At 39.0% G+C, this 25,772-nt stretch overlaps 1 protein-coding gene across 1 annotated transcript in view; it reads right to left on the bottom strand.

The window, feature by feature from the left end:
- The window catches only part of LOC124266637 (beta-adrenergic receptor kinase 2-like), a 127,210-nt gene that overhangs the window by 93,183 nt on the left and 8,255 nt on the right, over positions 1 to 25,772 (bottom strand). Inside the window, exon 3 of the mRNA XM_046701441.1 lies at positions 13,653 to 13,726. Coding sequence (XP_046557397.1) covers positions 13,653 to 13,726 — 74 coding nt within the window. The remainder of the gene's footprint in view (positions 1 to 13,652; positions 13,727 to 25,772) is intronic.

The following is a 25,772-nucleotide window of genomic DNA, read 5'->3' as shown; positions in this document are numbered from 1 at the left end:
TTGCAAACCAGTGTTTGCACGATTCAGCTTAATTGAGCTAATTCCTACACCAGGCAAGACATTTAACTAGACTTTTATTACAGATGGATTTATGACCAGGTCTTGGAGCCACTTTTACCAAAGTGTTCCACTGCTGATTAAGGCAGAACAAATTGGACAGCTTCATCAAAGCGTTGCATTCTTGCTCAGTTCCAGGCCAGAGTTATTTCCTTGGATGAAGCTCAAACACTAGGCCACTTATATTTACTGCTTCAAAGAGAGAAGTGAGTGGCAGTCAGTGATCGCTACACCAGCAGTTGGCAAGGATCTGTCTGGGGATACAAACTTGTCCTTGACAGTATGGACAAGTTGGAAAGCAGAGAATGGTTGGACAAGGACATGGATTGATTGCAGTTGAAACTGCACTCAGCAATATTCCAGCCATATGGCAGAGATCTGGACCAGACAATCGAGTGATCAACATCATGAGCAACTTCGATACGATGACATGTAGTCAATCTTGTAGTCGCTTCATAACAAAGACAAGGGCGTTGAATCTGGAGCAGGAGAACCGGATCACCATGATACAAGAATTACACCATGCTGGGTTGCAAGCAGAGTGTGATCATGAAGATCCGGGTTTCGATTGGTGTTCAGCAACCCAAGCTTGTCATAAGAGGTAACTTAAGGGATTGGGTGATCAGACACGCTGACTTGGTTGACACCTGTCATCATATCCTAATTCTCAACTACCACTAATGCCAATCCCTGGCTCTACTCCGCCCATCTGACCAGCAAAAGTTATAGTTTTTGGTTACAACTACCATGAATAACACTAGTCCCCCTCAGCTGAGCAGTAACAGTTCCAGTTTCTGGAACAACTACCACTGACGCCACTTTTCCCCTTCAGATGAACAGAAAGAGTTTTAGTGTCTGGAACAACTACCACTGATGTGACTATTCTCCTTCAGATGAACAGAAAGAGTTTTAGTGTCTGGAACAACTACCACTGACGCCACTATTCGCCTTCAGATGAACAGAAAGAGTTTTAGTGTCTGGAACAACTACCACTGACGCCACTATTCGCCTTCAGATGAACAGAAAGAGTTTTAGTGTCTGGAACAACTACCACTGACGCCACTATTCGCCTTCAGATGAAAAGAAAGAGTTTTAGTGTCTGGAACAACTACCACTGAAGCCACTATTCGCCTTCAGATGAACAGAAAGAGTTTTAGTGTCTGGAACAACTACCACTGACGCCACTATTCGCCTTCAGATGAACAGAAAGAGTTTTCTGGAACAACTACCACTGACGCCACTATTCGCCTTCAGATGAACAGAAAGAGTTTAGTGTCTGGCACAACTACCACTGATGCGACTATTCCCCTTCATCTGAACAGAAACAGTTTCAGTTTCGGGAACAACTACCACTGACGCCACTATTCGCCTTCAGATGAACAGAAAGAGTTTTAGTGTCTGGAACAACTACCACTGTTGCCACTATTCCCCTTCATCTGAACAGAAACAGTTTTAGTGTCTGGAACAACTACCACTGACGCCACTATTCGCCTTCAGATGAACAGAAAGAGTTTAGTGTCTGGCACAACTACCACTGATGCAACTATTCCCCTTCATCTGAACAGAAACAGTTTCAGTTTCGGGAACAACTACCACTGACGCCACTATTCGCCTTCAGATGAACAGAAAGAGTTTTAGTGTCTGGAACAACTACCACTGACGCCACTATTCGCCTTCAGATGAACAGAAAGAGTTTTAGTGTCTGGAACAACTACCACTGACGCCACTATTCCCCTTCATCTGAACAGAAACAGTTTTAGTGTCTGGAACAACTACCACTGATGCAACTGTCCGGTTCTCCTCCCTCCCCCTCATGTGAGAGGACGACAACTCAGAGATGAACAATTACAAAGATGAAATGTCATGTTGTAGCTGACTCGGCCCTTCAAATACATTTCTGTTGCAGAATTTGCTTTACTCGAAAATCAATAATCGTACAATTGTGGAAGATGCAGAGAGCCAACTCATGCAAATGTGGCACTGCCAGCCACCAATGCCTGTGTTGACGAGCAGTTTGTTGTGCAGATTCACTGCCGGTAGTATCCATAGTCAGGGCACTGTATGCATATCTTGATTGTTCAACATGCTCTAAATAGTATCATTAGATAAGCGAGTGACTAGTCAAGGGAGATAACAAACAATCAAGAACTGCTTTTAGCAATATTAAAGCAAAGACTGGCAGGGCTCGACGTGCATGGAATTAACAGTTTACATCAATGATGAGACAATCCTTTCAACATGACAAGAAAACAGAAAAAGAAGAGTTGTTACATTCGTGGAACAAGTAGCACATACAGTATTGAAAGTAGATCATCGTTTCACTAGCTGATTTTTACAACCCCCCATCTACTGCTGACAATAACAGCAACAACCAATGTTCAGTGGTTCTGTAGTATAAATTCCAGCAATACCTAAAGAAAAATCAACAATGAGCTTCATAAATACTGAGAATCTGACAAGTTTTGTAAGCAAAAATGCAAGTGGAATGTACTTGTATCAGTTTCATAACATCGTTATTTTTGCAGACCAACAAACATAAACGTAAGGCGGCATATTTCTTTTACTCTCTTCCATATATTGCAAGCTTTACTGTAAACGTATTATATTTCATGCAGGTTTTATTTTCGCGTTTTTCGCGCAAAACATTTTAGCGCGAAAATTTATACACCGCGAATAAACCTGTCATTCATTCAGTCTAGCCACGCTTGCCCCTGAGTTGTTACCATAACACATCAAGTTTGAAGACAGAAATTTACGGGAATCTTAAAATGACGACTGATAGTAGCATAAAGAATCATACTTAACTGTCGCTATAATGGATTTCCCAAAACATAATTAAATAATGAGCCAAATCCCATCGCCGAATTAGCGAAAACAGCAATGTGTGTTGTGGCCGCCATGGAAATTGGTCACATGACAGATGGTTTGATACAAAACAGATTACCATGAAACGACTCGGAAAGAAATAATACAGCAGTATTTTATTTATTCATTAAGATTTTATTTACCAGTACATCATGAAGTCACTTAACACTCAATCATCTCATTCACAACATCCCCGGCTTGTTTGAAATCACAAAGAGCTTCATATACAGTAGAAGTTAATTCGTCAGATAGTCGGAATTCGGAACATAAGTGTTTTTCATCTCTTCCGTGAGTAAACGGACTACTGTGTACTAGTATATCGCACAGATAGGGATTTCCTGTGAGTAAGTAATAAACGCCGCATGACAGGTTAAGCCACTCTGTTTGTTTTCACAGCTATTAGTGGCGGCCAAAGAGACAGCTGGCAGTTCCGGCAATTACTGATTGCGCGAATAATTGACCGCGCGATGTAGTCTAAACTGTCAATTCCGCGAAAATTGCACCACATGAAAATAAGTACGTTTACAGTAACTGTTCACCACTTCGGTGGAGCCTTGGTTCGTGATGGAAATTTGTCTCTATGATGAAACCCAGAAGCATAGTGTCTGATTGAGGTTTGCCTCTATGTTGAAACCCAAAAGCATAGTGTGTGACTGAGGTTTGCCTCTATGATGAAACCCAGAAGCATAGTGTGTCATGAAACCCAGAAGCATAGTGTGTGACTGAGGTTTGCCTCTATAGTAAAACCCAGAAGCATAGTGTGTGACTGAGGTTTGCCTCTATGGTGAAACCCAGAAGCATAGTGTGTGATTGAGGTTTGCCTCTATGATGAAACCCAGAAGCATAATGTGTGACTGAGGTTTGCCTCTATGATGAAACCCAGAAGCATAGTGTGTCATGAAACCCAGATGCATAGTGTGTGACTGAGGTTTGCCTCTATGGTGAAACCCAGAAGCATAATGTGTGACTGAGGTTTGCCTCTATGGTGAAACCCAGAAGCATAGTGTGTCATGAAACCCAGAAGCATAGTGTGTGACTGAGGTTTGCCTCTATAGTAAAACCCAGAAGCATAGTGTGTGCCTCTATGGTGAAACCCAGAAGCATAATGTGTGACTGAGGTTTGCCTCTATAGTAAAACCCAGAAGCATAGTGTGTGATTGAGGTTTGCCTCTATGGTGAAACCCAGAAGCATAGTGTGTCATGAAACCCAGAAGCATAGTGTGTGACTGAGGTTTGCCTCTATGGTGAAACCCAGAAGCATAGTGTGTGACTGAGGTTTGCCTCTATGGTGAAACCCAGATGCATAGTGGGTAACTGAGGTTTGCCTCTATGGTGAAACCCAGAAGCATAATGTGTGATTTAGGTTTGCCCATAGGTGAAACCCAGAAGCATAGTGTGTGACTGAGGTTTGCCTATATGGTGAAACCCAGATGCATAGTGCGTGATTGAGGTTTGCCTCTATGGTGAAACCCAGAAGCATAATGTGTGACTGAGGTTTGCCTCTAGTTTTTACGGTTTGTACTTTACAAACTAGTCTGTTGTTTATATAAGTGAATGGAATGCAAACTGGAATATATCCAAGCCATGCAGAAACTAGCATGTGTTATTTTGAAGCGGGATCCTCATGGCAATGATGTGGCTGTAAGTGGAATTTGTTATTCCTGTATTTATTTTATAGAAAATATCATTTAAATGTTTCAACTTATGCAATTACATGACATGTATGTTATTCTAATTCTTAGATAATAACCAATAAATATTCATATTCGTTACTATATATATGCAAAAGTATTGTATTCACCTCAAAATGAATGTACTCGTTCCAGCCCTAATGATTTGCCAGTTTCGGTCCCTCTTCATAACATTATAAATACACTACACTTACACATTTGAAGCTAGCAGTTTCACCCTAATTCCATAGAGCACTAGAAAACTTCACTTTTCATCTTCCCTCATTTCTGGTAGGCTCTTGAACTCACCCACCATAAAAGCCTTGAATAGAGGTTTTGACTACACTAGCTAGCTGTCAAGTAAGCTCTACCTCAAAGTATCATTACACAAATAAAGACAATCCCATAATGAGATGTGTCAGTACTGGACAGTCTAGCAGCAGAATTAGGCACATTACTTGACCACATGTGCTCGACAACATAGCTCACAAACATCGCTGGACAGGCAGCCATCTTGGCCCAGTGTCATGATGAAGAAACAAAATCAAAATCAGAACAACAGGAGCCCATGATTCACTGACTGTGATGGAAATAGCATGCTCTCATATTACATAATGTCACTTACAAACTTAATTCATTACAAACTGTTATTTATCACACTATTCTACTTCTTTGTAAGACTGTTTTTGCCTTTACACCCCCTTCTAGCAACATTCCAGCAATATTCCAGCAATATTCTACTTGGGAAACAGAAACAAATCTTCAATCTGGACAATTATACCATACAAAACACCAATATTTATGAGATAAACAAAAAAATTGGGAAGATCGTTACATCTTCTTTGATACTGCATAATTTCACGACTTCTGTATCTTTAATTTCAAGGATGCACCCCAGTGGTACAAAAACACAAGAGAGACAAAATCCGCCTATAATCTCCTTCTAAAAGGTTTTCCATCAATAGTACTAAGACCTTAACGGTAATTTGCAGGAGTAAATTAGCCAGTTATAGATTGTCAGGTAATTAGCATCAACAGTGGTTCCACCTGTCCACTAATGAGGGAATCAATGTCTCACACAAGCAGACTCACACCACACCCTACTTGACGTGACTGCTGACTTGACTCAATGTTTACATGCATGTCTGTCTGGATGTTACGGTTTGAGAAATACGACCTCTGAATATCCACTGTCGATCAATATGACATATGTAATCACAGCATTGAACTCCTGTCATTTCTGTTAACAAAATGTCCATGTCAAAAAGAACAGACTGATCGAAAAATCCTCATTAAACATAAAGTGAGGGTGACAATAATCAATACAGCTAACATGGAGTCACTCCTCACATCAAAAATTTGAAAAATATTTGGAAATTAGTGATTATGATGCAAGTTGGACATTTCAAACCATTCTTGCAATACCCACCCAGAAGTTTTGGAAACATTGCCACACACCCCGACCACCCAACCCCCTCATGACAGATCAGATGACCAGTACCTCACTTTTACACAAGAACTAACAGATGAGAGGGTTTGACTGCATCCTGAGCATGTGCACAGATAATATTCTCAGCAAGTTCTGGGGAAGCAGAAAGATGTGGCTGTTTGAAACATTGAATCTAAAATTGCAGAATGCAGGTTACACATAACTCAAATTTCTTCATGTCAGTGCCAGAGAACGTGTCCACGTCTCGAGTATCCATGGAAATAGACTCCACAGAAGAAAAAGGCAAAACTGCAGTGAAAGGTAAATGAATGGATCAATGAAAATAAATGACAACACAGGTGTTTGTGAAAAAGGGTGAGAAATACATGTTCCATGGTGTCAGTGGTTGACTTACAATATTTAACACTGAAATCAAACAAGAAAGGCTTAAAGCTTCATATAGTGTGCAGTGGACGTTCTTAAAATTCTCGGGCATTCTAAACCCACATCTCCTGCCTGGAAACCCTATGTTCGTGCTGCATACCCCGAAAATGGCTACAGTTCTTCGCAAAACAGAACTTGATTACCGGATACATCCATATGATACATTACATTGCAGCATCTAACCAATATGAAGACACATTCCCGAATTCCTGTTAAAATAAATAGAATTATAGGAACTACAATATTGATGGATTGTGTCCCTTTATCCCATGTTAAGCAGACAACAGCAGCTGACCGGTTCTCCATCAAGGGATTACTCCAGCTGACCTACTTTGTATATATATCAAGTTATTTCCCATACGACAGCTGTCTGTAAACAGAGATCTGCAGGTTGCTGAAGAGGCAGGGAGTCTGTATCACAAAAATGGGATCAATTCAAGAAAACAGGTGCTTGTTTTGCTAATTCAAACTAAAACCAATTGATTACTTTCATTGTTTTCTGACAGTTCACCAGACAAGTCAGTTACAAAAAGAAGATTATGAGTGAGTGAGTTTTACGCCGCTTTTAGCAATATTCGTGCTATATCACGGCGGGGACACCAGAAATGGGCTTCACATATTGTACCCATGTGGGGAATCGAACCCTGGTCTTCGGCGTGACGAACGAACGCTTTAACCACTACGCTACCCCACCGCCCCAGAAGATTATGACTAAAAATATTTGTAACAAAACAACACCAGGGTCACGTTTACCAAGCGATCTTAGCACTCAGGTTAAATCCCATACCTTAACATAGACTTACGACAGCTGAAGCTCTAAGGTTGTTTTGTTCAATGGCCCCCAGGAATATGTTTTTCAACTCCCAAAGATCTTCACTTCACACATGCTCTCTGCATGTAAAACACACCATATACAATCTATGATTAGACTGACAGTCCAAGAAACAAAGGAATCTTATCTTTAAAAGTATATCAGAATCGATAAAGATGTGATCCAAATGAACAAACATTCTAAAATTCATCTGGACTCTCCAATGTATTCACTTGGGTCCGGGTGTCTGCTCCAAAATGGTTTGAATCAATTAGCCTGAAGTTTACTTTTAGCATTAAATTTTGTTTCAGCAGATTTTAGCCAAGTATATGGTCAAATACTTAGATGGGTGTAATAATTTGTATGCTGAAATCACGGCTAAAATCACAGACCAACATAGCTACAGATCTGTGAGCATTCATAAAACATTTCCAGCTATACCGGATAAAAATATTAAAAAGATAAACAACATAAGTGACAAATTTTTTTTTAAATGGCTTGGTCCTAAATACAATGAGTTGCACTAAATTCTACACCGAAGTAATGAATATGTTTAACATCCCAGCAAGTGAAGTTACATAATGTATAGCATACAGGAGACTCAAGAGGATATGGTATATAAATATGCACATGATAGTAGGATCTACGCCTACAGGAAACCAGCTTGCTAATGGCAATCAATACCCCATCCCAGATGTTGCAGCAGCAGAGTGAGATAAGACGGGGAAAAAATCTTGTCATGTATGATGTTGTATCACATGGACACGGATGGAGCTAAACTGTTCACATAGAGCTATCTGAAATGTGTGAACAAATGATCCCATCTTCTTTCACACTCATACATGCACAGATCCTGGCTCGTATTTGGTCTTGGATAAGCAGATTTGAATGTTGTGTAGGCCTCAGGTTAGGAGCCATGATTGCATAATGCATACATATATTATGATAATGACATCTTGCATATATACATGATATAGTCTTTATGTACTATGTACATATTGGTAGGATATATTGCTGCATCACCCATGCATGTCACAATGAAATCTAGGTCAAATACATGATTTAATGTCAATACAATATGTACATACTGCTAGGATATATACAAGTGTATCACACATGCACACCTTCTCATTGTGATATCTCGCTCATATACATAATATAATCTATGTGTACTATGTACTTACAGATAGGATATATGTTGCATAACACATGCACACCTTCTCATTGTGATATCTCGCTCATATACATAATATAATCTGTGTACTATGTACTTACAGATAGGATATATGGTGCATGGCACATGCACACCTTCTCATTGTGATATCATGCTCATATACATAATATAATCTATGTGTACTATGTACTTACAGATAGGATATATGTTGCATAACACATGCACACCTTCTCATTGTGATATCTCGCTCATATACATAATATAATCTGTGTACTATGTACTTACAGATAGGATATATGGTGCATGGCACATGCACACCTTCTCATTGTGATATCACGCTCATATACATAATATAATCTATGTGTACTATGTACTTACAGATAGGATATATGTTGCTTAACACATGGATACCTTCTCATTGTGATATCTCGCTTATTCCTGTTAAATAATCCTAATGCACTATATACATATTTTTTAGATACATATTTTTAGGATGACATCCCACTCATACACCATGATGTACGTATTCAGCGGGTAGTTAAGTTGTTCAATAATCACTTCTGGTAGGTCACAAATTGACCCTTACAGATGCATAGAATACCAACAATTTTAAATTATATTCTGAACACAGCTTGAAACACTCAATCGAAAACATACCCTGGACTACTGCATAATAATACTTACACAACATCTGCTTGCAATGAATAATGCTGACATAAGCAATATACAAATGTCAACTTAATCATAAAAAAATAATGATCAATTGTTACTGAAAACAGATGACTGCAACATAATTGGATTGAGCAGAACAGTACACCATCATAATATATTGTCTGAATAAACCGTTTTATGCTTCTTTGCCTGGAATATAATAATCATACAAACATCCCATACTTAGAATGTCAATGTTGATTGAAAATGTTTCATCACTTGCTACAAAATAATATACTGTCCAGCTGGGCAGTCCTAAATAACATACTTCGTACCAATTATTTACACAAAATGTACACATGGCTAAAACTGGGTTATTATATAAAGTTAATTCAACTTGCATGTCGAATGTTGAAATGAAAACCAGTTACACTAAAGAAAACCAGGCTGCATCTTTGTCACATAAACTTACCAAAGGGGCAGGAATGCTGACATCATATTAGGTAGCACTCTTAAAAGATAAGTTCCACTGATGCATCAGGGGTGGAAATAACTTTAAAATTGCTAGTGTACTCCGGTACAGTGGCACATGTAAAATCACTTGCCCTGATCATTTTTCCACTATACCGGCCGCTTTCTTGTTGGTTTTTTAAAATAAACAACATTATTAACATTGGAAAGTCAACTGGACACCGGTACAGCGTGATATACAAATTTGCTTGCCCGACAGAAAAAAACACTGGACTTGGACGTTGGGCAATGGGTTATTTCCACCCCTGTGCATGTTTCTTGCCTTATAAAGCAATAAGAATGCATATATTTCTCCTACATCAAAATCAAAGATCTGCAGCAGTCCCATGACCTACATTCTGTAATCATCAAAAAGAAACTGCTTATTCGCTTTTTCAAACGAAGTTTTAATAACAAGAAAATGAAAACATATCCTCTCACAATTCCAACATGTCTACTGGGACGGTCATCAACAATCTGTTGTTGCTGTCTTGACACATCCCATTATAAACATCTTATTCCATGGAATCAGGATATCAGCTTGTTTGGGTCCTCGCCAGACAGTGACAGAGTTAACAGTTTTAGACCTTCATGGCCCAAGGTGGAACTTGCCTTGGTTGACCATCAAACACTGATCCATAATTTTTGTTGCAAAGGTCAGCAAACAGCGTCAGCACAGTCATGCTATTATAATTATAATCACTATTTGAACTTTCGTTGTGGGTGAAGGGGTTTTATACCATGGTGAACAAATGACTGCGACAATTAAGAAACACAAGGATTGATGCAGAAATCAGTCACTCAAATACATACATAAACTCAATTCTAGAGACTAATTAACTTTGATTATCTGCCAAATCAGATTTCACTGGGTGTAACAGGCAAAACTTGTACAAAGAAATGGATCACTGATAACCTGTCTTGACACCAAGTATACTCAAAAAGTGATATGCATGTACAGCCCTTCGGACCCATACACCAGTCACACAACTTGCATAAATAGTTTGAAAAAGTCAATTCAAGTCACAAGATTTAGTCATATCAGTTTTGATCACGTTATCCAATGCCTTGTCGGGAAAAACCAATCCAGTGTATCCATGAACCTGTCAGATTATCACTGAAATCCTACAGCGTTATAAGTTACCACTTTCCCATTGCACCTAGCCACATGCATGTGATAACCACTATCTGGGCTATACAGTTGCTTATACCCTGCCCCTGCTGCTCATCTTCTTCCTCCTCCTCCTGCAGGAACATCTCTGTGAATCTCAATGGATTTATGTTTGACTATATAGGTCAAATACATACTTAAGACAAGTTCCAGACATCAATCATAACCGGTTGAGTAACGTGTAAGCTGATACATGTTTATGTTTTTTCTCCCATGTCTGTGCCATATCACTATGATGATAAGATGCCAATACCTTCTTTTAGCAATTTATGTTTTGCTTTCCAGCAAACACCGTTAGATATGTGTCTATTGGAATTCCAAAGGCACCAGTAAGTTCAAAGCATAAAGATAAAACACATCACTGGATGTTCCTATGTGAAGACTGTAGAAGACTATAAGAGCATCTTCAACAACAAACACAGTAATTACTGTGGGACCTTCCAAGAAAGGGCCATGAACTCTGCAGTAAAAGCCCATTATATCCCTCTATGGTGGGGGATCTAACGATCCCTTCTAGCCAGGTTGATATCACTTGTAGCCAGTCATTTGGAATAACAACATACTCATCTTTCGGCATACAACATATGACAAATCAGGTCCTACTTCACCATGCTATATATTGATATTGATGTATCATATCCCATGAGCATTTACCACAGAAAGAAGCATGGTTCAATCATATCCATCTGTATGGTGAGCCATGAATAGCATATGTGGTCTGTACAAATGACAGGTATGGTGCTACATGTGCAGTTAAATGTTTACACTGAACTGCACATGACAATTTTCACATTCATACAGTGTTGCATGATGATAAATCACTCTTTCTTAAAATGCAGGGGTGGAAATAACTTTAAAATTGATAGTGTACTCCGGTACAGTGGCACATGTAAAATCACTTGCCCTGATAATTTTTCCACTATAAGGGCCGTTTTCTTGTTGATTTTTTAAAATAAACAACATAATTAATATTGAAAAGTCAACTGGACACCGGTACATTGTGATATACAAATTTGCTTGCCCGACAGAAAAAAACACTGGACTCCGGCGTCAGGCAATGGGTTATTTCCACCCCTGAAATGTTGCTGGGCATTATAATAAATTATACAGTGGCACTGCACCATTATAAATTGCACTGGGTACAATTTGGCACTGCATCATCACAATGTTGCAGTGCACATGGCAATATGTACTTGTATACAATGTGGCACTACACCATGATACTTATCACTTGAGCAATAACAAAATGTTGAAGTTGCAATAATTTATCACAACCATGATTACAAAGCTTGGGTACCTAGCAGCTTCACTTATCTGGTGCAGTATGTACCATGAATGATTAATGCTATCACATGCATCCACCACATTAAACACAAATCATGAATGCTGCAAAGGTCAAAACATAATACTTGCATTTTACTTAAAGTTTAACTGTATTAAATACTAATACCAATTTTGATTTTCTTCACAGTATCACAAAAATGTCAGGGTTGAAAATATGGGATATGGTTCGAAAAGCACAAGTATTGTTTTGTACTAACCCATATAAACATAAACTATGCATGGACTTTGCCGTGGCTATCGCCGACCCTGCATATTGCAATGCAGGATAATGAGCGTCACACACATGCATGAAAACTCACTTATATGGAATCCTGATGCCAGCATTAGTGGCCAGAACGTGGTCCAGTGTAAACAAGAGAGAATAAGGCATGGAGCAAGACCTGACTGCAGAGATTAGCAGGGCTGTTCAGGCTGGAAGCTATATATCAGGGTGCACATTGGCATAAATATTTGAACAAGAAGGTGGTTGTTTGTCAATGCTGTGGTGTGGGAGGGGAACGGCATCCATTTCCATGTGGTGGGTCTGAGACGAGTCAGACATCTCTGTTAGGGGAGTGGAAAGGTGGGTGAAACATGTTAGTTGGGGGTCACAGTAAGGGTGGATACTTAGTGGCTGATGGTGAAAAAGGTGTTACTTTGAGGCTGATGGTGAAAATGGTGGATATTTTGTTGTCAATAGTAAAAAAAGGGTAGTGTTTGGATTTGGTTGAAACATCATAACTTATGACGGGTTCATTACAACTACCAGTCATTGAAAAAAATTGGTTTGCTTCATTTGTTATTTTTTTCTGTTAAAGTAATTAATGCAGATTTTAAAAATTGAACAAATTTCACATCCATAAATGGATGGGTAATATATCATAAACATAAACTTCCTAGAGTCTTTAAAATAATTCTGTCATGACGGCATGATTCATATCTAATCTTTTTGGACAGTTTTGTTTCTTGTCTTGTCAGTTTGTTGTTTGGAGTCCAAAATGTTCTCAAACCTAGGATAGTTAGTTTTGGGGAGGATGACTGTGTGTACTGTCTCCATTATCTTTGCCAGTTACTCTCAAACAGAACTAATATGTGAAATGAAACAGAACTAAAACCTCCTTCAGTCTAAATATGTTGTTTGTAAAACGGTGAAACGGTACACTCTTACCGCGGTACGGTACGTATTGTGGTACAAGGCCCTTGGTTCGGTCTGTTTCGGTTCGGTATATAAGATATGATCATGAAATGGTGAAAGGGAAACAGGGTTGATACTATGTGGTTGATGGGTAGAGGATATGTTTATCATCAACGGACGCACAAAAGGAGAGTGTATGACTGGAAGAGTCATTCCTTCGGTTCTTGGACACTAAACATAACTGTAAAAACAAACAAGCACATACATACATGCACACAGCATTACTAAGTGGTTGTGGATATTGACAGATCAGGATGTGGATATTGACAGATCAGGCTGTGGATCAGCATGTTCCGAACCCACACACACCTGAATGCTGGCATCACCAGGCAAATGAAGGGCTGTGACCTACCTCTTCATAAAACTTGAGCTGGGGAACTGGGTCTTCACACATATTGTTGCAGAAATCCTTGAATAGCAAGAATCCTGGAAGAACAAAACAGACATTCTTAACATAAGTCACCTTCTATTCATAGGGGAGCTTCATAGTCACATACATGTACAGACTTAACCAACCAGTTTCAACTGTATCCTTCAAAAAATATCTCGGACTGAAGATATTGAGAAAAATACCAAATCCCTTGTACATGTGCCAGAATTGTAGCATTCCTTCATACTACTGTACAACAGTAGTGTCTTGGCTGAAAAAGAAATGTATCATCTTTTCATGGTTAATGTATAACTAATATGACTGTTACGGCAGTTAAGCTGTTTTGGCTGCAATTGTGGCTTTCTGGATGCAGATATGTGTGGAAGATTTACCTGAATCGATGCATTTCCAAGCCAAGGTGATTCTCAGTCATAATTTCAAGGGTGGGGGTGTCCATGTGATGGACATATGGGACATGTGACTTGCTTTACTTGATGTCTGGAGAACTTAATGATGTCACATCACTGCACATGCTCAGAAACCTGAAGCCTACTCAGGGGTGGAAATAACTTTAAAATTGCTAGTGTACTACGGCACAGTGGCACATGTAAAATCACTTGCCCTGAAATTCTTCCACTATACAGGCCGATTTTCTTGTTGATTTTTTCAATAAACAACATAATTAACATTGGAAAGTCAACTGGACACCGGTACAGTATGATATACAAATTTGCTAGCCCGACAGAAAAAAACACTGGACTGGGGCGCCGGGGCAATGGGTTATTTCCACCCCTGCTATTGAACACTGGGGTCATAATGTTCGAATGGAGAATATCAACCACTGAAATTCTGAAGTGTACTTTCTTCTGGAATGTTACATATAACATGCAAGAATAAGAATACCAACCTAAGAGACCCTGAAGTTTGAGACATATGGAAATTTGAGCATATTACCTTCTGGATTAAGTCATATGTAACACGCAATTGACAATTTGGTTTGGTATTATTTGAGTTGTACAGCCTATGTTTTGTTTGTCTCCAGGAGTCTCAATGTCCTTTAATTCAATCACACGTCATGTGTACAGGGCTGCAAATACTGGCGTAATTTTTTTTTTTCCTTCCCTTATTTAAGAAGGCCGGTTTGACAGATCATCACTGACTCACAAGGTGAAATGACTGTCAAGGTGACAGTGAGGTGTTCTAACTTTCCCTGGGTAGATGGAACATGTTTACAATCTGTGTGTACTATATCAGCTTACACAATCTCTTTTATCTATCTTTTCGTACCTCATTGGCGCTCTGATTAATTCTTTCAGACATTGAGTATTTACTTGCCTGTTATCTTTCACTTTTTAAATGTCTATTTGGTTATATTTGAAACTGTTGAAAACATAATTGACTTCAATGCGCATGCGATTCCCTAAAATGTCACATGTCAATAAGCTCCTAACAGCAATACAAATTTAAGTCATAAGACAGAAATAGCACCTCTTTTTTTTTTCCTTATTCACTGCAGGCAAGTTTATGTAAACAATGTCTGCATTCAGTCATCAAATAAAGATCAGTACACTGGCAGTAAAGTCTACATTAGGTGACAATGCATAGTGTCGGTTTACTTAATTATTTAAACATTTTTCATATGTATTTGTACCAAGCAACTTGTAGTTTGGCTACACATACATATCAAGCACAAGTAAGCAGCTAATCTGAAACTCATGACAACAACCACACACTTATTACACATCTGGTCTGTGTTCTTGCCAACTTCACCACTGTTTTCTACCCACCAACTGAATGTTTCCTCTAGATATGTTTTTCTGATCTAGATTTCAACTTCTTTTTTAAGGAAATTAGCCTCCAACTGATAACATACTCTCTGTCTCTTGTTTCTTCTCAAATAAGAACAGCCCTAATGACATGGAAAGACGCCCACACTATGAACCATTGGTTTGCCTGTCTTACTGACATGTCACAACACTGACGTCATAATGTCTCTGCTGTAGAAAACTGAATGAGCATGTCCCTCCGCCATTCCATTTATGAATAACTGTCTGTGATAAGTTTTAATAGAAGTCTGACTGAATAGTCCGTTGCCAGTAATTGCAACATTTTCTTAAGCCCAAACCAAAGAAAATGTCTTTCCACCTAAGCTTGGAATAATGCGAACACAAATTTCAAAACGATAAAATTAGCACAGATCAACTCCATGGCTTGCCAGATAAGATCTCAGCACATTTTACATGAATTGTTTTCATAATTTATGCAGCTGCATAGCTGAGTCAGGCAGACTGTGCACAACCAGGGGTGGAAATAGCCCATTCCCTGACGTCCGAGTCCAGTGGGTTTTTTCTGTCGGGCAAGCAATTTGTATATCATACTGTACCGGTGTCCAGTTGACTTTCCAAAGTTAATTATTTTGTTTATGTTCAAAAATCAACAAGAAAGCGGCCGGAATAGTGGGAAAATTATCAGGGCAAGTGATTTTACATGTGCCACTGTTCCGGAGTACACTAGCAATTTTAAAGTTATTTCCACCCCTGACAACCTAAGCTGGTATCTTTATTGAAAGTCAAAAAGGAATGTTCTATCTAGTCCCTGAGTTGTTTGTTTATATAGAACACATCTTAGTGAATTCAGTGGGACACCAGAAATGGGATTCATACACTGTACACATGTGGGGAATCAAACCCGGGTCTTTGACTTAATGGATAAACACTTTAACCACAAGGCTACCCCACTGCAAGTACATGGCACACTTCCTGGTTAATTCATTGGTTGAGGTAACAATAAATTGTTACAAACTTCAACAAACTATTCCATCAACTCTGACTTGTATCCCTTGGATCGTAGTGATGATGGACAGTGGATCTTAAAATCAAAAGACATTAAAGTCACACTTGTCAATGACATTAACACTGGAAACTTCATACAAGGGTAACAAACACAAACATTACTCCAAGTGTTCTGATTGGATAAAGCCCATTCCAAAAGGAAGTGGGCAATTTACTCATCCTAAAGCAAAATATTAATCATACGGTAAATTTATCGCTCGAGGATTTTTCATCAGCGCCATCTCATAGTTCTACTTCTACGCCTGGTCATTTCCTGTGCTTCCCATGCTGGGAGTTCGGGGACATTTCATCCTCCACACTGAGTCAAATGGTTGATCCCCAGAGAAACGCCATTGATTGCAGCTTCATCATTACGATGTCAATACAAATCAGTTCAACAGGCACAGCATCAGCAGCAATGCTGCCCCAAATTAGTCCTGTCATTAGTGATAGGCATTTTCACCGTAGTCCAGTTAAGATGTAAAAATAACACTGTCTCTCTTATTGTGGTAGTCCAATATCTGGATCCACTAGCGTCAGGGTCTGATCGAAAGTATCTGCCTACTAATGGCAGACTGATATTGATTTTTCAATATCACAGCTTTTTTCTTTATTTCAATCTCAGCACTTTTAATTGAGTCTGACTTTTTCCCATGCAAATGTTCTGATAAATGTGTTTTGTCATCTTTGATAATTGCCTGATCTCAGAAGCACAATAAACGATCCCTGGTGAAGATCAGGGTTCTCTCCCAGAATGAGTGAGTGAGTGATGTGTGATGTGAAATTGGGTTTTACGTCGTGCTTGAGAATATTTTGGTCATATCACGACGTGCATGCGTGTGTATGTGTATGTGTGGCTGCTTGTACTAGTCCAGACTTAAGCTGGTTTTATAGTGCTAGCCCACTGAGATACCATGCCGCAGTGAAGCATGAATACCCCACTCACACACATTATACTGACTCCCAGCCGACCAGTCCTTGTTATACCCATTAATGCCGAGCGCCAGGCAGGGACCAACAAGTACCATATTTTAACGTCTTTTGGTATGACGCGGTCGGGGATCGAACCCGCAACCTTCCGCTCTCCGGGCGTCTGCTCTAACCACTACACCACGGAGGCGGTCCTGTTTGATTGTAATGGAATAAGATGACTGTATTGACACTATTGCTTTCCAACACCTTTCTGATGTACTAACATGTATATTGTGATCTAGTGGTTAGTGATCCAGCGAGCTTGAGGTGACGGGATCGAGCCCACCTGTGACCGGGTGTAAAAACCTTGGAGTCAACTTTGGAGACTCTTTCAGTGTTGTCACAACCCCTAGTGTACAGTACACAACCCTCTGCACTTAAAAGAACCCACGAATCCGTTGGTATATGACCAGATGGTGGCCACATGAACACGTGCAAACACCTAGTTGCAGGTACAGCAACGTGCAGTAAACCTGGACAAAGTACTGTGACTATGTGTCCCAGTCCACCCAGCTGTGAATGGGTACCTCGTGAGGGTGGGAAAGCCACACTAACTCAGTGCGCGTAGTGGCTGCAAGAGTTGTATGATCCCCAGGGAGTTGAGATTGATAATATGACGCGCCGTTGAGATTGACATCCGGTGATTGAGGGAAAAACTAAGCGCCTATGAGTAGCTGAGCTGGATATTGGCGCTGTACAAATGTATGTATGTATGTATGTATGTATGTATGTATGTATGTATGTATGTATGTATGTATGTATGTATGTATGTATGTATGTATGTATGTATGTATGTATGTGTATGTATGTATGTATTTCGAAAATCGGCAAACAGCTGTGCACATAAACAGGACACAAACAATACAGAGTGCAAAATGAAGATAAGTCTGCTTCAATTTGTTCAGATTGACATCATATTGAAACAAGTAATATTTGTTAGGCTATTTGTATAGTCTCAAGGAAGTCAGAAGTCGGCTTATAAATCCATGATACATGAGCTGATTTTAACCTGTACCAGTCCAGTTTGGACTGGGGGGAAAGTGCACCACGTTCTACAAACATGTGCATGAAGTCATAAACCTCGTATTGCTGAACTAATCATATCCAGTCAACATACTTGCCTTGTCAGAGAGTGCTGACAGGAACTCTCGCTGATATATGACCAGAAGTGCGTGGGCAGAATGTTATATCTAATAAGACACGTATTTATGGCTGATAATATGAATATTTTCATCTATCAAAATTTGTATAGAGGATGGTGTCACTTGCAATACTTTCCTTGGCTGAGGCCAATGAACAATGTGTCTTTCCTATTTAGGCTCAAGCTATTATTGGGTAGATGAATTGTTTCATTTGGCTTGTTTTTAGTGAGTGAGTGAGAGAACAGGGATAGAAATACAATTTTTTCAGAAGGTGCCTTAGGGCACTAGATAGATAGTTTAGGTGTGCCTTTGTGAAAATTAAGTGAAGGTCACCAAAATCAACTGGGCCCTGTGCCTTCCCTAGATAAAGCTTGGTGTTGAATATGAAGAAAATCTAGATAACGGTTCCTGAGGTATCTCGCTGACAAACATAACATGCAGGTTAATATGCTGAAATCTTCAAAGTGTCGCCATGACCTTGAAAATTAAGTGAAGGTCACCAAAATCAACTGGGTCCTGCGCCTTCCCTAGATAAAGCTTGGTGTTGGATATGAAGATAATCTAGTGAACGGTTCTTGAGATATCTCGTTGACAAGGGTAAAACGTTAAAAGTCCCCTTGTGACCTTGCAATGAAGGTCAAGGTCACCAAACCTGACTGGGACCTTTCTTATACTGTGATGAACATAGGTACCCAATATGAAAAGAATCTAGTCAACGGTTCTTAAGATTCCAATTTCGTACGTACATACGGACGGAGCCTTCACGCTAAATGCGCGGCGGGGGATAATAAACATGTAGCAAAGCACTTTGCATGAAATTTGATGTCACATATCGCATGTGGCACATGCACTTTGTGCACAATGAACTCACGTTTTGCATGCTTTTTGACATCTTAACGAGTTTAGTTTAACGCCGCACTCAGCAATATCCCCCCCCTATATGGCGGTTTGACACCGAAAGTACACACACCTGATATTGTAAATTGAAGAACGGTTGATCATTCTCTTGCCTCTGAATGTCGTGGAAAACATGCCGAGCTTACAGAAAATCAGCGTCTCCATGCCATGGGTATGCTGGAGGCCAGAATGGCCCAAAATGAAGTTGCCAGACAATGTGGCGTCCATCGAAACACAATCTCATCTCTATGGAGATATTTTCAACATGATGGCAGCACGAGAGATTTGCCTCGGACCGGCCATCCACACCTGATGTCACGTCAGCAAGACAACCACATTCGGCTGACCCATCTAAGGAATCCATTCCAGACTGTCAGTTTGCCTGCTCGTACCATCCTTGACTTACGACCAATCAGTTTCAGGACGGTATAGTACCGACTGAGGAGCACAATATCCGGCCTGCAATATGTTCAATTTTGCTCCAACATCAACGACAGGCATGTCTTGCCTGGTGCAGACAGCATCTACATTTGGGATGGTGTTTTGTTCACTGACAAGTCATTTCATGGTATGGGGGAGCCATATTATTTCATGGTTGCACACAACTTGTCATTGTCAATGGCAGCCTGACAGGTCTACAATACAGGGATGAAATCATTGGGCCTCATGTGCAGCCGTTCATTCAAGGAAAGAGACATAAATGAAACATTTGAGTTGAGGTAAATTAATCACATTTTCCATAAAATGAACCATGGTGAGAATTATTTATATAATTTTAGGCATGTCCCAATGCACAGTGACAATATTTCACGCCATTTCAATATTTGCTGTGAAAAGGCACGCAAATTAAGGAGTATTTCCAACCCTGTTGAGTATAGCTACATGCCACATTCAGCAATATTATTTTACTCATTGTACCAATGTGGGGAATCAAACCTTGGTCTTCTGTATGTCAAGCGAAAACCCCACAGCAACAGGTTCAGAGGTACAGATAAGCTGCGTATCTGCGTAAATTACTCAATGTGAAAACTCAATTCTTATTAAGTCTATTGCGTGCAAGTACCCTTGACATTTTGTAAATACTCAATAGATTTGATCTTACAAGCGTACACACAAACATGTCGAATCATAGCTTGCGTCCCGGTGCATAGATAGGATGGATAACTGAGGGATATTCAGAGGTTCTATTTCAACACATGAACTTGGCAACTTTCTTTCTTATCGTTTCTCATATTACAGATCCAATATAAATAACATTTAAACTTTATTATATTTTCTAAATTAATGGAAAATGGCAAAATACCCAACTGAGTTGAGTGAGGTGAGTACAATTTATTTGGTTACTCAAAGGAAAATTAGGATACCCAATTGAGATGAACACAAGCGAGTACATAACTCAATGACCCCAAAAGTTATCTGTAGCTCTGCAGGTTAATTTAAACATTTATCTTTTTAAAAAATGCTTATTAGCAGCAAATCAGTCAAAAGCCTACTCAAATGAAAACTATAGAAATCTATAGAAGCAAAGTGGTAAAAGCTCTCATGCAATCAGAAAAAGGAGAGAGAAAGGTGGAAAACTGTAAACATACACATTCCTTTAGCATTAACGACATGCAAAAAAGTAACAATAGGTGTTGTATCGTTATGTAACATCACACCACCAAAGCAAGAGATGGCAGACTCCGCCCAAACTTGAGTAGATCTACTCTCCTTACAAACAACTAACGCAGTGAATGAGTGACAACTGTATGCAGAGATTTATCTGAAACTGCTTGAAGTCCTTGACAATTACCAGTCTGAGTAACATTTTCTAGTATATGTGCCAGAGCTACAGATACCTTCATTGAGTTATGTACTCGCTTGTGTTCATCTCAATAGGATATCCTAATTTTCGTTTGAGTAACCCAAAAAATTGTACCCACCTTACTCAAACTCAATTGGGTATTTTGCAATTACTCATTAATTGTAAAAACATAATATGTTTAAATGTTGGATTACATGCTTGTTATATATATTTGATCTGTAATATGAGAAACGATAAGAAAGACTGCAAGTTGCCAAGTTCATGTGCTGAAATAAAACCTCTCAATATACCTCAGTTATTTTATCTATCCTGAGTAACCTCCATCCGTAGCACATGGGTCTGCTTACTCCAAATTCTAGTAGGTTTGGTGACAGGAACTAATTCACCGGTATGCAAGTTAAGATTTGACAGTTTTGTATACACGAATGTAAGATAAAATTTAAAGAGTATTTACAAAAATTCAAACGCATGTGTACGCAATAGACTTAAAAGCAGTGATAAATCTACAAGTTTTAGTGTGTGAGTCCTGGCACTCGCTCTGTTGAAAAGTAATGAGTCCTTTTGAAATTTTTGTCAGTCCCGCAAACTTTAGAAGAAGAAGGATCAAAGAATCGAAACCAACTTTCTCATTTATGCCATGACACCGAGTATCTGAGGTCATAGATGGAGCCTTTGTTTATCAAGGAAAATATCAGCTTGTAAAACATTATTGCTACTACACATTTGAAAAGTCTAATCCTACTGTTTATAAATATGAAATTTATTTTATATCATATTTTTCAAATAATACAACTACAACTTAAATAAGTTAATTTTTAATGAAAATGCAAGCTTACACATTTTTAATGTCCAGATAAACCATGAAGGAAGCAAAATATGAAGTGATTTTTTCCTTTGGCAACATGTCATAATATCCCCTTACCTTTTTTATATTTTTTCATTTTTACGTAATCAGAAAATTATTATAAAAAGATTTCTCAAATAATATGTATGTCCATCTATTTCCCAATATCAGTGCCCTTCCGCTCGGTAACATGGTACAACAGCGGAAAATACCTCCGTTTGATGTCGGGTATCGTTTGAAAGCTCTGAACATCAACAATATATCACTGTACCCTTGCCAAGGGTATTTCACAGTAGTAAGAAGCGATTTTATTTTATAAAGATTGGTTTCTAATTATGCTTATTTGCCACAGTCTGCTATAAAGGTCTTGATTGGTCGAAATCATGCATGTGATCTAAGGCAGCAAATCATATTACAGCAATGGATACCGTCCTCGTAAACGAAACTTATAGATTCAGACGAAAGATTTGGGTAAAATCATGGTATTCTGAACGTGTTACGTAAAAAATCACCACCCATACGTATATTATGGAACTTAGTGGACGTATCGGGCTAGGTTATGACCTGTGACAAAAATGCTTCATGCATATATTTTAGCATTAAACATCGTGTCCGAGCGTAAAGTTCGAGGCGACGAAAGCCATGATGCCTCTTGAATTACATTACACGATAGCTAAAAAAGATGGAAATAGTAAGTTATGTGAATATGTATGCATCCACAGGACGCACATGTAAAATATTTGTGCGTCCTTTCAAATTTTCATGCGTATATTATGTAGATTTATCCCTGTAAAGGAATTGAGGTTTCACATAAATATTTGCGCAATTTATGCAGATATGCAGCTTATCTGTACCTCTGTGTGCCAAGTGATAAAACCTGGGCTCTCCAAAAGCTCTATCAACTAGACTACAGAGGTGGTTGTGAGTTGAGTGAGTTAAGTATTACGCCGCTTATAGCAATATTCCAGCAACATCATGGCTGGGGACACCAGAAATGGGCTTCACCCATGTGGGAAATCGAACCCAGGTCTTCAGCTTGACGAGCAAACACTTTAACCACTAGACTACCCCACCACCCCCTGGTTGTGAATTGAGTCTGGTTTCAAATCACTGTGAACTGTATCTTAATATCACTGCAGGCAAGTGCAATAGAAACATCAGTAGTGGTACAGGTCTTCGACACACTAAAAGCGACTATCAACTATTTTTCACTTATAAATTGAACAACTCAAGTTAATGTACACTAGGATTGTGGAGATTTTATGGTTGTGAAGACTAAGAACACTATTTAATCAATATCCCAAAAATATTCATAATCCCTAACTGCTTTTGACATATAGCAATAAATATGGAATGAAAATAATCACCATAATCTGTAATTCTATTTACAGGGCTAAGTGGGTGGTTTAAAGGTGATATTACCATAATAACTGAGTTACTCTATCGCCCTTTTAATCCTGGTTAGTGTAGTTCCTATACATCTATTTCTGTGCACCTGACAGTACATAAGAGGCGGTAGGGTATCCTTTGCTTGTCACGTTGAAGACTTGTGAAGTCCATTTCTGGTGTCCCCCATCGTGACATCGCTGGAATATTGCTAAAATTGACAAACTGAATTCACTCACTGACAGTACATAAGTGATGTACCCAAATCTCAGTCATACCTAACAAAGACCTCTCCCTTCATGTCCACCAGGAACGAGGGGACAGCCTTGTGGTTAAGGCCTTTGCTCATCACGCCAAACACCTAGACCCCGTTCCACAAAACAATCGTAGCCCTAGGGTGATCGTAACTCCCATACTTTAACATACACTTGGGTCGGTGGGGTATCCTAGTGGTTCAAGCGTTGACTCGTCATGCCAAAGACCTGGGTTCGATTTCCCACATGGGCACAATGTGTGAAGCCCATTTCTGGTGTCCCCCGCCGCGATATTGCTGGAATATTGCTAAAAGTGGTGTAAAACTAAACTCAGTCAGTCAGTCAGTAACATACACTTACGACTGTCGTAGCGCTACGATCGCTTTGAGGAACGGGGACCTGGGCTCAATTTTAAACAAGTAAAATATGTGAAGTCCATTTCTATTACTACTTAGATATTACTATAAACAGTATAACCAACCTCACTCACCAATACTATCACATGGGTCTATGTAGGCCAACTCACAATCTACTCATGTACATTTTTGATCTAAAACCCTCTGCCAGTTAACACCCTCAAAGGCTTTACACGCACAAAACAGCTTTTCTCTGTGATCCTAATTTCGCCACCACCAACAGAGCAAATCAAATCATCACCCAATTGTTCCCAGGGTGTGTAGTATGTAGACTTGTATCTGCTAGACATATTAAGGTAGTCAAAATTTGATTTGCTGTGGGGATGGCTATAGATCCATCAACTGACTGCCATGTTCAATTAAGAAATAACTGGTCTCTGCAAACCTAATCCCAACACTGTGTAACCCCAGTCAGTAGTTTAGTAATACTACCACCAACAAACTTAGCCAGTGTTCCTTTGATGATAACCAATCAGAATTATCATAATGCAGGTGACAGAATGAGCATTGATGTTGTTCAACGAACATCATTCTTGGGAAATGAGGTTATTAGCACTGTTGTTTAAGAGAACTAGCATAACCATTTATGTTTTAAGTTTGATGATTAAATTATTGGGGAGGTGTAATAATAAAAATATAATTTCTAAAATAGGGAAAGTGTTTTAGTGGACTGCACTTAAAGTGTAAAGTGTGCCCTGTATAATATAGATTCATTTATTCCATCTCAAACATTTACACAACATTTTCGAGCCAGTTTTTTAATAACTATCTGTCATTTAACAATAAAACTCCATTTTGAAAGTTCTCAAGGATTATAGTTTTGGCACTGGATTGTCTGATCCAGACTTGATTTTTATACACTGCCTTCATATAGTTGTGAGAGCCGTATTAAAGAAAAACAAACAACATATTCTAGGAAGAATACATTAAAAATCCTAAACGTACCACGAAGAACATCAGAAAACGTTATATTTATCAGCCAGAATGGGCCATTCTATCATGTAAAAATCTTTTTTTTATTATTCACCTCAATGTCACGCAGCAACACAACAATAAGCCTTAATTACTGTGTTGCAAGGCTATTAGCATGTTTTCAATACTCCATCTGCACACAGCAGTAAATAACACCTGTGTGGCCAGGTAACAACACAGGTGAATGCTCCATTCTAACAGGCATTATTGTAATGCTTGCATCATAATACCTGAACATCTGTTAAAGATCTGTATAGAAACAGCACTGAGACGGGCTCTTGTAACAAGTAGTGTATATTTCAACTTGCAAACTGATTGCATAGTGAGGAATTTCATCTAGTTGCATCAACAGTGTGTGCGGTCTGGTTACAGAGGGAGTTGGCTGAAAACTACTGCTTCATTTCAGACCTACATTTGCACCATTAACTTAAGCATTACATATGTAACCAGGCATCAAGATTATTCCTCAAAACCTGCATTTATCAAAAATACACATCAGGATGGAATTTAGGACTTTTATCTGGAAAAATTTATATCAGCTTTGTCAGGTCAAATGATAAATTATGTTTGAGGAACATATCATC

Source organism: Haliotis rubra, unplaced genomic scaffold, assembly GCF_003918875.1.
Source record: "Haliotis rubra isolate DU_JTF1 unplaced genomic scaffold, ASM391887v1 Scf100, whole genome shotgun sequence".
Classification (NCBI taxonomy): Eukaryota; Metazoa; Mollusca; class Gastropoda; order Lepetellida; family Haliotidae; genus Haliotis; species Haliotis rubra.
The sequence above is the reverse complement of the archived record's forward strand: the minus strand, read 5'-3'. Positions and strand labels throughout refer to the sequence as shown.